The 15731-nt window shown below is 39.1% G+C and overlaps 1 protein-coding gene across 1 annotated transcript in view; it reads right to left on the minus strand.

The window, feature by feature from the left end:
• The window catches only part of LOC308080591 (uncharacterized protein), a gene marked incomplete at its 5' end in the record, with an annotated part of 33889 nt that extends 21512 nt beyond the window's left edge, over positions 1-12377 (minus strand). Inside the window, one exon of the mRNA XM_080422484.1 lies at positions 12318-12377. Coding sequence (XP_080278610.1) covers positions 12318-12377 — 60 coding nt within the window. The remainder of the gene's footprint in view (positions 1-12317) is intronic.
• Between the last annotated feature and the right edge of the window lie 3354 nt (positions 12378-15731).

The following is a 15731-nucleotide window of genomic DNA, read 5'->3' on the forward strand; positions in this document are numbered from 1 at the left end:
CATCTCCAAACATCTAACTTAAAGTGCAAGACCACTTTGGTAGAGGTTTGGGTTGTGTAGTTTACCTTGCCATGATGTAACATCAAAGGTGGACAATAAATCAAAAATAATTACTCCATTGATTAGAAATGGATCATTCTAAATATGCTCCTCATTGACATACATTGTACGGTGAAACAGCTCTCAAAGTCACTCTTTTAGCACGTAAACGAATGTAAACAAAGTTGATTCAGGCAATATAGAACATCACCAAACCCAGTACTGTTTATTTTTTTAATAAATGTTCATTTAGCTATTTTTATTAGGAAGAAAACCCGGACCGGATCCACGGATCCGGATCTCGAAATGGTCAAATCAACATGAAGTTGACATTTTTATAAAAAAAACAAACAGTACAACGTTTGGAGACTATACTGTCAGAATCGGCTTTGTTTGCGTTCGTTTACGTGCTAAAAGAGTGACTTTGAGAGCTGTTTCAGCGTACAATGTAAGTCAATGAGGAGCATATTTTGAATGATCAATTTCTAATCAATGGAGCAATTACTTTGTATTTCTTGTGCACCTTTGGAGTTACATCATGGCAAGGTAACTCCACAACCCAAACCTCTACCAAAGTGGTTTTGCCCTTTAACAACGTTTTTTTTTCTTTACCTTGACAGGCTGTTTGGATAATAGTTGCATTCCACCTGAAATGTATATCTCAAATATGAGTATATATGTCTTTGGACGTCTCTGCCTCGGACATTTTGTTTGGGGGAAAGTGTCCAAGTCTGTTCCCCTGAGTTTTCCTTACATGGTATACACGGTAGGGACGGCCTTGGGGCAGAGCAGTGATCCTGTGTGCTTTGACTACATTACGTTTCTGTGCTGGATCCAGTGACACTGCTGAGACATTTGGCACGCGGTCATATTGCAGTATGTGCACGCTAACATGTGCTGTATGTGCGTATCACATCGCAGCGCATGCACGTGTCGCAGTGCACGTACACACTTGATTGTAACCTGGTGTCTGTCCCTGTTTTTGAGCATTATATTGTAGGCAAAACATTTAAAAAGAAACATCTGTCGGGTGGCAACCTCATATCTCCAAAACTGTTACTGTTCAGGATTCAAATAAAAAAATAGCAAAAGTAGCAGATCTACAAGCTGAAAACCGCGCTGCTTCGCGGAGCATTTCGTGCAGCGTTTCGCGCATCGCTTCGAGCATAAAATATAAGGGGTTTCTGCCCGACAGCGATGATATAGTCTTCAAGTGATTAACGGGATAATGCGTAATGTATATTTATCAGACAAATGTTACTTTGCCTGCTCAGTTCTATCGCGATGATTCCACCCAGGAGATTTAATCTGTGAGAGTGAATTCATAGACTGAATTTCTTCAGCCGCGGATCCAAAGACATAAGAAACTGGAAAAAGTGCTCCTCGGAGCACAGGTCTCCGCCAGGTCAGGTACGTTATTGTGGTCTCCTGGTGGCGCTATAATAGGCCAATGTGAAAAGGGTGCCATTTCTTCTTAGGCCTTTCACGGCAATCGGACAGTGCATTCATGATTTGAGGCATTTTGTGCCAAAAATGTGTTTTGCTAAATTAGACCTGCTGGTGGCGCTATAACAGGCCAATGGGAAAAGGGTGGCATTTCTTCCTCGGCCTAGTGGGAATGTGCGTGTGAAATTTCACTGCGTTCATGATTTGAGGCATTTTGTTCAAAATCCTGCAAACTTTGGAAGCCAACCTTAGCCAATGAGGATGGAATATGGAAAATCGGACAGATCCTTGTTGATCACATGACTATAGAGATACTGTGTACCGATTTGCATGACAGTTGGATACAATCTGTAGGAGTAATTTTAAAAAAAGGGTTTTGCACAAATCGGCCTCCTGGTGGCGCTATAACAGGCATTATGTGAAACATTGGGGGCAGAGGTTCTGAATTGGCATCCAGGGAGTGGGTGTGCACAGTTTCGCAGTGACCGGGCCAACGGTGCCGGAGATTAGCTGGTCGCACACGGACAGGACACACGGACGGACAGGCGGTAAAACATACTCTCTCGCCATGCCTTTCGGCCTGGCGGAGACAATGACAGCATGTTTAGGATGCAGTCATTTGTCAAAAATGATGTCATATACTGTCTGGCAGGGACATTGACACCAGTTACAGTTCCATTGTCAAAGCTGAAGACCGCAACATTCAGCCACTTAAACCCTATGCTTAGTTGACCGGAGTGGCCCAGGGCTCTATGCAGGGTCCCCTCCTGTTTGTGCTCTACAACAGTTGTTCTCAACCTGTGGGTTGGGACCCCCAGGGGGGTCCTCAAATTATTTTGGAGGGTCCCCAGATGACTACATTGTTTTCTCACTCAACGGTAAACAAACCAACGTACATTATACAGTGCATGCAGGGTATCTGCACATTTCTAAAGTTACAATTGAATTACTTTTAAGTATACCAAATTGGTCAAATTGTCAAATATTACGTAGGAAAAAGGCAAACATTGCGAAAATAGCCGATATACAAGTTCACGAGCCGTTGTTTTGTAACACTTTCAAGATTCTTAAAAATATTTTCAAAGATAGCAGATGTAAAAGCTCGCAGCACGGCACAAAGTGACGAGCTGTGAGCTTGTATGTCTGCTATTTTTGAGAACCACCGTTCTAAACCACTGTTCTAAATCCAAAGAGTTATCTGGGAAAAAAATGTGTTGCTATACATATAGATCAAATCTGAAATTACAGTGATGCTTTCCCGGTTTTAATGGGTTAAGAACGTCCATGTACGTCCATACTAAAGCAGATTCTGCTGACAGAGTGTTGGAGTCCAACCCATATAAAGAACACTTGATTTTCTGTTTCAATTAAACAAAAAGGTAGACGATACACCACAAGCATGACAACACATAGGTTATAACATAACGGCATAACAATAAAGACAGAAGAACAGAAGGAAGACAAATCACATCACTTATTCACGCCAAATACAGTAGGCTGTATAATAATCAGCACAATATTGCTGCCAAAAACATCTCTCCCATTGCAGTGCTGAATGCTGGAGGAAATGTGCAGAACTTATTTGAACATATTTGCTATTTATGCCCAAAATTGAAAAGGTTTTGGGAGATAGTGAAAATAATTATAACAAATACATTTTCCTTAAGGAAACCCATACACCCAATCAATATTTGATTAGGTATTATTCCATTAGAAATACACAGGGAGGGAGATAAATATCTGTATACAATATTACGTATTACGAACCTGCAAGTATGTATTATAAATATATATATATATATATATAAAAACATCTCTCCCATTTACAGCTCAGCCATTTGTATCCACCCCCTGCCTCCCAATTAGTATGACAACTAATTGGCATCCTCCGTCACTCCAATACACAACACATTCACCACTCTTCCCCTATAGTATATGGGGCTAATGGCAGCCATGGTACCCCGTGGAACATGTGAGAGTCTCTCCAAGGGCATTAAGCGTAACACTTAACACACCTAACACACCTGATCTTAATTAGGGAAACTCTTACTCTTACGCTGCTACGTAATTTATCCAGCTCAAGATGACGGCCAGATGGCACATTACTTATTTTAAACTTAATCAGCACACTCAAATATGTATCTGAATACATTATAGCAGGGGTCCCAAGGACCTCTTAGCTGAGCAAGAGATGAAGCAGGGACGACCCCCAATACATATTGTATAAAATTGTGTTGCAGATTAAACTTTATAGATTTCATATTCGTTGGATTCATGTTAATGTATATTTTCAGACACTCAAACACTTAAATTGTCAATACTTAGTTAACTTAATGTTTCACTCTGTACTTGGTCTGCTCTTTTTTCCCTCCTACACAACGCCTCGCACTGCGAGGCGTTGTGTAGATCTGTTGGCAACATCTTTCCCATATACAGCTTAGCCATTTGTATCCATCCCCTGCCTCCCAATTAGTATGACAACTAACTTGCATCCTCCGTCACTCCAATACACAAAACATTTGACTACTCATCCCCTACATATGGCGCTAATGGCAGCATGCTTCTACAAATTCGGCCGAGGTAACCCGTAGAACATGTGAGAGTCTCTCCAAGGGTGTTATGATTAAGGCTAACAGTTAACACACGTAACACACCTGATTTTAATTAGGGAGACTCTTGGGCTGCTACGTAATTTATCTCAACTTCAAGATGACGGCCAGATGGCGCATTACTCATTTTAAACTTAATCAGCACACTCAAATATTTATCTGAATACATTATAGCAGGGGTCTTCTAAGTTTTTCAGCCCAAGGGCCCCTTAGCTGAGAAAGAGAGAGAGATGAAGCAGGGATCTACATATTGTATAAAATTGTGTTCTAGATTAAACTTTTTTCATAGATTTCCTATTCGTTGGATTCACGTTAATGTGTATTTTCAGACATTCAACCACTTAAACCGTCAATACTTAGTAAATGTTATCTTTCACTCTGCTCTTTTTTCCTCTAAACTTCCATGCCGAAAATAGCCGATCTATAAGCTCACAACGCCTTACAGCCCGCCTGTAGTAACTCTGAGGATATTTAGGCAGATTCTGGTCAACTAAAACTAGACTAAAACTTAAACATTTCAAATGACTAAAAACTAATATAATTGTATTCAAAAGACTATGACTATGACTAAAACTAAATTAAAAAAAAATCTGTCAAAATTAACACTGATGAGTAAAGGCTGTGAACGAGGCTATAAGGTTCCATTCATGGGGCTGTGAGGCAGTAATCCTGGGCTTGGCGGGATCGGAGCAGGGTCTGCATATTTCCAGTCTTATCACGGTTGATCTGCAGAGCTGCCTTGAGATGGTGGATTAGCCTCCTCTACTCTGTCTGCCCTTGTTGCTCTTGAACACCGTCCAGGTTATCTCTGAATGAACTCTTCACAGAAGTGGGTGGGTGGGCGCTGATGGAAAGTAAGGTACATTTACTCGAGTACTACACTCCCGTGGTTCTCAAATGGGGGGTCGGGACCCCCAGGGGGCTCCCCAAATTATTTAGGGGTTGTCCCCAGATAGAATAGAATAGAATAGACTTTATTTGCCATTTGCACAAGTGCATAGGAAATTTTGGAGCTCAGCTCCCAGGGTCAGCATTTTAAAAAGAAGACAGAAAATACATAGAAAACACATAGAAAAAGATGATTAGCTTATGTGCAACATTGCGTTCTCACTCAACAGTAAACAAACCAATATGCAGTAAGTGTATGCAGGGTATCTGCACATTTCTAAAGTGACAATTTAAGACCTTTTTAATACCAAATATTCGTCAAATTGTCAAATGTAACGTAAGAAAGAGGCAAACATTTTGAAAATAGCTGATCTAAAAGCTGACAACACCTAAACCCATTTTATATTGCCTAAGTCAAAGACAATTGTGACTTAGCAAAAAAAAAATGGAGGAAGTCACTTACTCGAAGTCAGTACACACCCCATGAAGCCTTCATGTAGAGTTTTTGTTTTTGTTACATTCATAAGCCAATAATTTGATGACCGACGGAGACTCAAAGAGTTTCTTACTGAGTCTCCTATTGACTGATGATCCGGTCATCACATTATTGGCTCTGGAATGAGAAAATTCAAGGCTTCATGAGGTGTGTAATTGATAGAAAATAAGTTATGTCACACACAGGGGAGTATACTATGCACAGACCGCACAGGCCAGGCCAAAGGGCTGTGACAATTTTTTTTTGGGTGAACTGCTCCTTTAAGTGAAAGTATCAATAAATAGTCAAAAAATTACTAAAAGTATTAGCATCAATATATATTTAAAGTACCAAAAGAATAATACTCAATGTGCAGAAGGTCCCATTTCACAAGTTTTCAAATGTTAAATTTTTTTTTTAAATCCTTTGAAAATAGCAGATCTACAAGCTCACAACGCGTCGCTTTGCGAAATCTGAGTACAAATGTGAGTACTTCTTCCACCACTACGGGTGGGAGGGGCTGTGGGCACATGTGTGTTCCTCACATGAGAGTTAGGTAATTCTCCGGTTTCAATTAAATTCAATTTTATTAGTGCCAATCATCACAACAAAGCTGTCTCAAGACAGACCACTTTAGAGCAGAGATCGAACATTTTGTCCCCCGACAGTGGCAGAGACAAGGAAGAAAAAAAAAACTTTTACTTTAATGGGAAGAAACCTCGAGCAGAACCAGGCTCTCTCTAGGGTGAGCAGCCACCTGTCTTGACTGTGCAGAGAGAGAGAGAGAGAGGGAGAGAGAGACTCACATGAGAGTTAATTAATTCTCAGGTTTCAATTAAATTCAATTGTATTAGTGCTACATCATCGCAAAACAAAGATGTTGTCAAGACAGACCACTTTAGAGCAGAGATAACGTTTTGTCCCCCGACAGTGGCAGTGGCAAGGAAAAATCTTTAGTCTACTTTAATGGGAAGAAACCTCGAGCAGAACCAGGCTCTCTAGGGTGAGACAGTCACCTGTCTTGACCGTGCAGACTGCAGAGAGAGAGAGAGACAGACAGACAGATACACAGACAGACGGATACACAGACAGACAGACAGACAGACAGACAGACAGACAGACAGACAGACACAGAGAGAAAGACAGATACAGAGAGAAAGACAGACAGACAGACATATACAGAGAGAACAACAGACAGACATACATAGATACAGAGAGAAGGAGAGATACGAGAGACACAGAGAGAGAGAAAGAGATAGAGATACAGAGAGAAATACAGATACACAGTAGACAGAGAGATACACACACACACGCACATGCACACGCACATGCACACGCACACACACACAGCAAGACAGAGAGAGATACAGAGAGAGACATGGCGAGAGAGGGAGATATACAGAGAGAGACATGGCGAGAGAGGGAGATATACAGAGAGAGATACAGAGATAGATACAGAGATGGAGACGGAAAGACAGAGAGAGCGAGAGAGGGAGAGATAAAGATAACAGAGAGGGGGTGTTATATCCCATGGTGAGAGGAAATAGTGCTCCTTATCTTCCATTATCCTTTCACAGTACACTTGTCTGAACATAATGCTGTGCCTGCCTCCTCACCCCTCTGACTCCGTATCGCACCCCTTCACAGTGGTGGGAAAAGTACTCAAATTCTTTACTTAAAGGTAGGGTAAGTGTTTTTTTTTGGTTAAAACAAAAAGTATTTTGTTAAAAGGTTAAAACACTATATTCTGATAGTAATCATTGCTAAAGAGTGTTTTTTCAGTAACAGATGTCTCCCTGTCTCTCCAGCTCTTTGATAAACAGAAAATACATTTTCCGGTAGGTGTCAAAATCTCAGCCAATCAGGAAAAAGTACACATTTTTAAGCTTAATTTGTATAGTGTTCCAGTTCCAATTTTGTCTGCTCATTTCTTAGTGTCATCACTTCCAATTTCACTTGTTTAATCTGTATCCTGATTGAGTTCTCTGTCCTGGTTGGATAAAATTGGAAATGAAACTGAAACTGAAACGAAAATGCATTTTCTGTTTAATAAAGAGACAAGGAGACTCCTGTTACTGAACAAACACTCTATAGTAATGAGTACTATCAGAATATAGAGCTATTTAACACTTATTTTAACCAAAGCAAATCACTTACCCTACCTTTAGTAAAAGTATCAATACTGCAATATAGAAATAATCTGTTACAAGTAAAAGTCCAGAATTCAAAATGTACTTGAGTAAAAGTACACAAGTATTGGCATCAAAACTTACTTAAAGTACCAAAAGTAAAAGTACTAAAATGTTTGAAAATAGCAGATCTACAAGCTCACAACCCGTCGCGATGCAATGCGTTGTGAGCTTGTATACTGCTATTTTCATATAGCCTATGTATAAAATGGGGCTAAAGTGGTTAATGTATGTTTTATAATGTAATAATTAATATATCGTCGGTGTCCAGAACGAACCAGCTAACTCCATTTTCATCTTTTTTTTTTTTTTTCATAAATCAACGCTATTGAACACCCTTTACGTCTGTGTAAAAAATCAAAACATTTGAACCAATGAAAAGTATTAAAAAGCACCTCTGACGAAAACTCCCAACTCCATTGGATCCTCAAACTGTCCGTCAAAAACAAACAACTCCCCCCTCTCCTCTCCAGTGCTGCGTTTTCAGAGCATGAGTAGAGCGCGCTGCGCAGTGAACGAGGAGGAGGATCACGTAAACACACTCCCCGTAGTCTGTTAAAACTATGCAGTGTACCTGTTTATCAAACTTAGCACTGATGGTAATGTTATGAAAACAAGTAATCATATTTCTAAAATCTATGAAGTGTTTAATGAGGAGAGCAATGTGACAAGAAGAAAGGCGTTCATAGCATTTCTGTCGCGCTGAAACCTCTCCCTCAGCAGCGAGTGGAGCTATTGTTTTGGACACTAACTCCATTTCAGTTTGATTTCTGCTCGTCTGAAACTACTAACTCCACTAGCGCTGGGTAAAGTGTTGATTTACCCGCGATTTGGGTAAAGTGTTGATAATATAATGACACATGCAAGTATCTGACAATATATAAAGTCACTATACCAACTTTGATGAGGCAGTATTGCTTTGTTTTAAAAATATAAGGTTTTCTTCATTTCCTGAAAAAAATATATTTAGTTTTTGCGTTTCCTGAACAATGAGCGTTTTGGAGTTAGCAGTTTCGGGCTGGACAGCAGAGATATGCAAAGTAACTACAGTAGTAACTAAAGTTTTCAAATCCTTAAAAGTAAAAGTACAATATTTGCATCTGAGATGTAGTGGAGTAGTAGTAAAAGTATAAACAATTGGAAATACTCCAGTAAACTAAAAATACCCCCAAAAATGTACTTAAGTACAGTACTTGAGTAAATGTACTTAGCTACTTTACACCACTGCCTACCTCATCACTGTACTTCTACTCTTAATGGGTTAAAACCAAATGCATGGCTTTAGCTCAAACCTGGTTCACATAAATCACAGTACACAGTAAATTCCATGCAGGCAGTTGTTAAAATAGTTGTTAAATAGCTCTATATTCTGCTAGTACTCATTGCTACAGAGTGTGTGTTCAGTAACAGGAGTCTCCATGTCTCTCCAGCACTTTATTAAACAGAAAATGCATTTTCTGGTCAGGATACCAATTGTATCCAATCAGGAGAGAGAACTCATACGGGATACAGATTAAACAAGTGCAATTGGAAGTGATGACACAAAGAAATTAACAGACACAATTGGAACTGGAACAGTATAACATTTAGGCTGATAATAGCCTATCCCTCTCCTGTGTGGCTGAAAATTAGCGACCCACCTGAAAATGTATTTTCTATTAAAGAGCTGGAGAGACGGGGAGACCCCTGTTACTGAGCAAACACTCTGTAGCAATGAGTACTATCAGAATGTAGAGCTTTAGCCTTTTATCATATTGTTTTAACCCAAAAATATCACTTAAAAAAAAGCTCTATAGAGCACCGAAGTCTGACGTAATTTACACATCCTTTGTTTGTCTACCTGGTTCACGGTTTTCCACCCCCATTCTGAATCCCCATAGACGTATTTAATATCACGTCAAATAAGAACTGTGTTCCAAAATTAAACAAATGAACCTGGCGGTTTTACTCTTATGGATATGAAGCATCAACTGATGGTGAGAAAACGCTAATGTTACTTCCGCCGAATTAGTAAAATTTTCGCTAGAAACAGACTGTCAAATATAAGTGACTGACTATCATAAACAATACAGAACCTCCTCCCTGACAATATCGCCGAGACAGTTTGTTTATTTTTGGACCACAATGCTTATATGAGACGATTCTATGATGACCCAATGTTATTCTCCATAGAGAAATTACTTTGAGTGAAGTCAGGACTTCTGTACTCTATAATGTGATAGATTGATATATTGATCATTGATTACAGTGTTTGTTCAGTAACAGGGGTCTCTCCCTGTCCTGTCCAGCTCTTCAGGTGGCTTGCCTATTTCATTCAATCAGGAGAAAGAAATGAGCAGACAAAATTTGGAACTGGTTACACTATGAAAATGAAGTTGATTTCAATTTCACTTTTATTCTGTATATCCTGTACACAGAACTTTAACTTCTGTCTCCTGATTGAATTTGGTATCTCGACCCTGAAAATATATTAAACCCAGTGGTGGAAAAACTTTTTTTTTACTTAAGTAAAAGTATCAATTAGTACCAAGTAAAAGGCCTGTATTCAAAATGTTACTCGAGCAAAAGTACAAAAGTATTGGCATCAAAATATACTTAAAGTACCAAAAGTAAAAGTACTAAAAGTACCAAAAGTAAAAGTACTAAAATGATTGAAAATAGCAGATCTACAAGCTCACAACGCGTCGCATCGCGTTGTGTAGATCGGCTATTTTCAAATAGCCTAGGTATAAAATAGGGCTAAAGTGGTTAATGTATGTTTTATAATGTAATAATTTGTATCTGCAAAGTAACTAGTAGCTAAAGTTTTCAAATAATTGTAGTGGAGTAAAAGTATAATATTTGCCTCTGAGATGTAGTGGAGTAGAAGTAAAAGTATTGAAAATGGGAAATACTCCAGTAAAGTAAAAAATCCTCAAAAGTGTACTCAAGTACAGTACTTGAGTAAATGTACTTAGTTACTTTACACCACTGATTAAACCTTTAATCACATAGCTTCCCAATTTCGTCTGAGGTCTTAATGGGGGAATATCTTGTGTGACACTGTTGCACAAGCATGGCATTAATTTATGGAAATTGAATTATAGAGATAAAAGGTTTCTGACCGACAGCAACGATATACAGTTATACTCCGACGCTAAGAGGGGCTCTTTATTAGGGTTACAGAGATCAGGGCAGGAATGTGTAGCTAAAACCACGTCTTATAATTTGATATACAGACACTATTCACTGAACTCCAGTGGTGGAAAAAAGTACTCAAATGTTTTACTTGAGTAAAAGTATCAATACAACATTGTAAAAAATACTCTGGACTTTTACGTGAATTTTAAATAACAGACTTTTACTTGTAACAAACGTTTTGGCATCAAAATATGCTTAAAGTACCAAAAGTAAAAAGTATTCATTATGCAGAATGTCCCATTTTCACAAGTTTTCAAAATGCATAACAATCTTTTGAAAATAGCAGATCTACAAGCTCACAACGTTGTGAGCTTGTAGATCGTCTATTTTCAAAAAGGTGAAGTGCATAATATAGGGCTGAAGTGGCTAATGTTTTGTAATAATAATTAAAATCTACAAAGTAACTAGTAACTAAATGTTTTCAAATAATTGTAGTGTAGTAAAAGTAAAATATTTGCCTCTGAGATGTTATTAATGGAGTAGGAGTAAAAGTGCTGAAAATTGAAATGCTCCAGTAGAGTAAAGGTACTTACATTTGTTTTACTTACGTACAGTACTTGAGTACATGTGCTTAGTTACTTTACACCACTGCTGAACTCATAGCCTGAGTTTTATCGGCTGGCAGACAGAGGATCTAGTGTGCCTGTTTAATGCGATACGTACCACGCTGTACATACAGTATGACATCTGGGTTGGAGAGGAACGGTGAATAAGTCTTGTTTTCTCAACCTTTTCAACTTCCAGATGTTTTTATGTGACAGCATATTTAGGGCAGTGGTTCTATCAAATATTGTTCATGCCAAGGATCCCCCAAATTAATAATTATGTATTTGGCCACAAATCAGAAAAACATTAATAATATATTTATTTTGTGCCAGGGACACTGGGTAAAACGTGTCCAAAATATTCAAAACATTTCAAAATATTTCAATTGTGAGCTTGTAGATCAGCTATTTTCACTATTTTAATTTGATAAAAAAGGAAACATTTTGGACATAAGAGATAGTAGTAGTAAAAAAAAGTGCTTAACGGAAAAAGTACAAATGATTAACAACAAAGCAAAAAAGAAACGCAAAAACATAAAACAACATTTAAAAACGGCAAAAAAGGCAGTGAATCAGGCAAAACAGTGAGGACATGAATAACAACACAGAGATTTTAAAATCAACAAAATCAACTAAAAGCCAGAGTGAAGAAATAGGTCCTGAGCTGTGCTTTAAAGCTGTCCACAGAGGCTGCATGGCTTATGTGTAATGGGAGTTTATTGCAAGCCGTCTGCCAGTAGCAGAATGCTGCTTCACCGTGTTTTTTATATGTCATTGTAAAGCATTTTGAGCAGGTCAGCGCTAGAAGACCTGAGGGGGCGGTTTGGAACATATCTAGGCATGCAGTCATAGAGGTATGAAGGTGCCAGACCATTGAGAGCTTTATAAACAAGTGACACCACTGTGGTGTGTGTCTCCCATTTGAGCTCCTCCTCGATGTGTGTACTCCGAAGAACTTGAACTCGCTCACCCCTTTCACCGCAGCTTCATCGATGAGGATGGGCATTTTTCTAATTTTCAAAAAAAACAGCAGATTCACAAGCTCACATTGTGAGCTTGTACTGTAGATACTGGATAGGGTTAAAATTTAACTGACTAACACATTTCAGCTGGGGACCCCCTCGAATCTGCTCGAGGACCCCACTTTGAGAACCACTGGTCTATACTACAGTGGAGACTATTCTGTATGGTCCAGGATTTGCGTAGATACAAGACAAAAAAAAAAAGGAAAGGAAGTGCCATCTCCCGTTTACTTCTACATGAGGTGTAAATAGGTGACCGCCTTTTTGGGAGACCGGAAGCAGGTTGGAGTCTATTATTTCCAATGGAAGAGTGACACAGCTTCTGAACCATTCTTTTGGTCACTGAACTAAATATTGGACCTGGTCAAGCCACGAGCCACATAATCTTCCCAAGATTTTCATACTAAAATGACTTTTTCCAGAGAGACAAATCAGGAAAATATCTACTTTATTAATCGACCTTTCTCTGTCGACCTTTCTCTGTCCTTGCACTCTCACAAGGACATCTAGCACCAATAAACATCGGACGTTCGCGCGAGACGGCACCCACTTAGGAGACCATTTGTAGGAGTTGTGTACCATTTTGCCTCTAGTGGCTCCAATTGGGATGGCGTATCTTTAATAATTTAATGTTTTTGGTTTGAACCACTAGATGCTGTGGTGGTGGACATGTACTTTTACCCCTGCGTCACCTGAGAGCCTCCGGTGGTCTGATTCTCATTCTGTAATGCAATGGCCTCTCATTTTCACATTTTCATTCTAACCCATATTTCCACACCTACACTACATTCTATTTTTTATTTGGGCAAAGGCTGTGTGTCTCAACACTTACGAGCTGCAAGATGGAAGCGACTAATGTCATTTTTCACCCTTTTATCACAGAGGAGATAAATGGACTGTTGACTTTTTATATATTGTCTCTATCGGGTGGAAACCTCATATCTCCAAAACTGTTCCTTTTCAGGATTGAAATTCTAAAAATAGCAAAAGTAGCAGATCTACAAGCTCAAAACGTGTCGCTTCGTGCTGCGTTCCAAGCTTGTCGATCTGCTACTTTGTATGCTTTTGTGTGACGCTGTTATGATCAAAATTACGAAAAAAACATAAAAGTTAAAGTACGGAGCTAAGAGGTTTCTGTCCTACAACAGTGATATATATGTGACTGGCTGTATCAGGCTGTATCAGAGCGAGTCTTTTCGGGCGCTCTCATTTTTCAGCAGAAGAGAAATCCTCTGTTGTAAAGTTTTTTCACCTAAAATGTGTTAACCCATTGAGACCTGAAGCCGATGTCTCCTAAATCTCAACAGTATTCTGAAAAACGTATGTTTCTATATCAGTGGTGTTCAAACTTTTTCATGTCAAGGACCCCCAAAATGATATGTATTTGGCCGCGGACCCCCATCAAAATAAAAATTTGTTCCAGGGACCCCCCAGAAGCAAAGATTTGAGTTAAAACGGTTCGCTTTAAAAATATATATATTCAAAGATTTGCACACATTTTCATGATTTAAAAAAAATAGCATCTGTAGTGTAGTAAAAGTAAAATATCTACAAGCTCGTAGCGTGGCACTCGGTGCCGCGCTATTGACCCCAGGGTTAGACAACCAGTCCATCCTTCAATACTGGAATTATCCAGACAAGAGGAAGATAATCATCAACAAAGGCTCAACACAATGTCTGCAGGAGAATTCTTTAACCATGTGAACATTCTATGTTCTAGTGGTATATTGAGCTTTGTCCTCAGAGCACTGATTGGAGGTCTACCTGGCGTCATAGTTGGTTTGGTAGGGTTTGTGGTTGCGGTAGGAGGATTGGCATACTTCTTCCACCGTCACCACGAGGAAGAGAATTATCAACAAAGGATCAACGCAATGGCTCCAGTAGCATTCTTTCTAGCATCCGTTCTAGTTTCTAGTGTTGCATTGGGGGCTGCCCTCGGAGCACTGATTGAAGGTCCACCTGACGGCGTAATTGGTGCAGCAGTAGGGAACCTAACTGGTGCACCAGTAGGGAGACTAACTGGTGCAGCAGTAGGGAGACTAACTGGTGCAGCAGTAGGGGCTGTGGTTGCGGGAGGAGGATTGACCTACATCTACCGCCGCCGCGAGGAAGAGAATCATCAACAAAGGCTCAACACGCTCAACGCAATATCCCTTCTACTTTGTATTGTTTATATTGGCACTGTCTTTGGAGATGCGATTGGAAGTCCACCTGGCGGCCTAATTGGTGCAGCAGTGGGGGCTGTGCTTGTGGTTGGGGGAGGATTATTGGCATTCCTCTTCTTCTACGGTCTCCATAAGAAAATGAAGATGATACAAGCAGAGCCAGTGTAGTAAATGTACAGAGAGAGTTCTGGGAAAAGATTCGTAGGCCTTGTTTAACTCATTCCCTGCCAATGACGTCTTTTGACGTCTCTTAAAAGAAATAATTTAAAAAAAAAGTTTTTTCTCAAAGGAACTAGGAGATAACGCTATCCAACGCTATTTTTTTTTTATCCTGTGTTTTACCATGTATTTTTGAGTGAAACATGCTATTTTCAAACATCAAACAAGAAATGAGGGTCACAATGACCTCGTTGACATTTGTGAAACCACACCTGAAAACCCTTAGCAACCATCAGGGGATCAATCATACTGGAGATAAATATTCCATGTAGGGCCGGGACTTTATTGCGGTGCGGGTCACACGCGCGCGATTTTTATTAATTAATTAAACTACTTTAAAACAACAGTAACAACAACACACTCTACCAGCCTCCAGTGGTGGAAAATAGCAGATCTACAAGTTCACAACGCCTTGCGCTTGTAGATCTGCTATTTTCACATGGTTACATGGTATGTTTTATAATACTCGAAATCTACAAAGTAACTCGTAACTAAAGTTTTCAAATAATTGTAGTGGAGTAAAAAGTACAATATTTGCCTCTGAGATATAGTGGAGTTACTGGAGTAGAAGTAAAAGTATTAGAAATTGGAAATACTCGAGAGTCAAGTGCAAATACCTCAAAATTGAGTACTTAAGTACAGTTCTTGAGTACATGCCAAAATCCATTTGAAAAAAAAAGCTTTTCACTGTTCTCAGGTCAAATATTGATATGCGATTAATTTAATAAAATAAAATTGCAATTAATTAATTACAAAGCCTCTAATTAATTAGATTTCTTTTTTAATCGAGTCCCAGCCCTAATTCTGTGACTACTTGGAAATAGCCCAAAGTGCAAAATAATGCTTTTTAGCTCAAATCTAAAAATGACACAATTCCAGGTCTTAATGGATTAAAGCCACATTATATTAAAGAAACGGCAGAATGTGTTTTTGTAAACCAGACTAGATGAAGAA

Source organism: Gymnoscopelus braueri, assembly GCF_963280865.1.
Source record: "Gymnoscopelus braueri genome assembly, chromosome: 24".
NCBI classification, from domain to species: domain Eukaryota; kingdom Metazoa; phylum Chordata; class Actinopteri; order Myctophiformes; family Myctophidae; genus Gymnoscopelus; species Gymnoscopelus braueri.